The 379-nt window shown below is 65.4% G+C and overlaps 1 protein-coding gene across 1 annotated transcript in view; it reads right to left on the bottom strand.

Moving 5' to 3' along the window:
- The window catches only part of FOXD1 (forkhead box D1), a 7,373-nt gene that overhangs the window by 2,684 nt on the left and 4,310 nt on the right, over positions 1-379 (bottom strand). The window contains exon 6 of the mRNA XM_011959363.1: positions 11-379. Coding sequence (XP_011814753.1) covers positions 11-379 — 369 coding nt within the window. The remainder of the gene's footprint in view (positions 1-10) is intronic.

Below are 379 nucleotides of genomic sequence, written 5' to 3'. Positions count from 1 at the left end.
CGGCTCCCGCGCCGCGCAGCAGTAGCGACTCGGCGGCCGCGGCGTTGGGTGGGAGTAGCGGCTGCCGCTTGAAGCGCTTCCTCCGGCGCAGGAAGCTGCCGTTGTCGAACATGTCGGCGGACTCAGGGTCCAGCGTCCAGTAGTTGCCCTTGCCTGGGTTGCCGGGCTCGCGGGGGATCTTGACGAAGCAGTCGTTGAGCGAGAGGTTGTGGCGGATGCTGTTCTGCCAGGCGGGGAACTTCTCCCGGTAGTAGGGGAAGCGGCCGCTGATGAACTCGCAGATCTCGCTCAGCGTCAGCCGCTTCTTGGGGCTCTGCAGGATGGCCATAGTGATGAGCGCGATATACGAGTAGGGCGGCTTCACCAGCGGGTTCTTGGC

This window comes from Colobus angolensis, unplaced genomic scaffold (genome assembly GCF_000951035.1).
Source record: "Colobus angolensis palliatus isolate OR3802 unplaced genomic scaffold, Cang.pa_1.0 Scaffold49, whole genome shotgun sequence".
NCBI lineage: Eukaryota > Metazoa > Chordata > Mammalia > Primates > Cercopithecidae > Colobus > Colobus angolensis.
The sequence above is the reverse complement of the archived record's forward strand: the minus strand, read 5'-3'. Positions and strand labels throughout refer to the sequence as shown.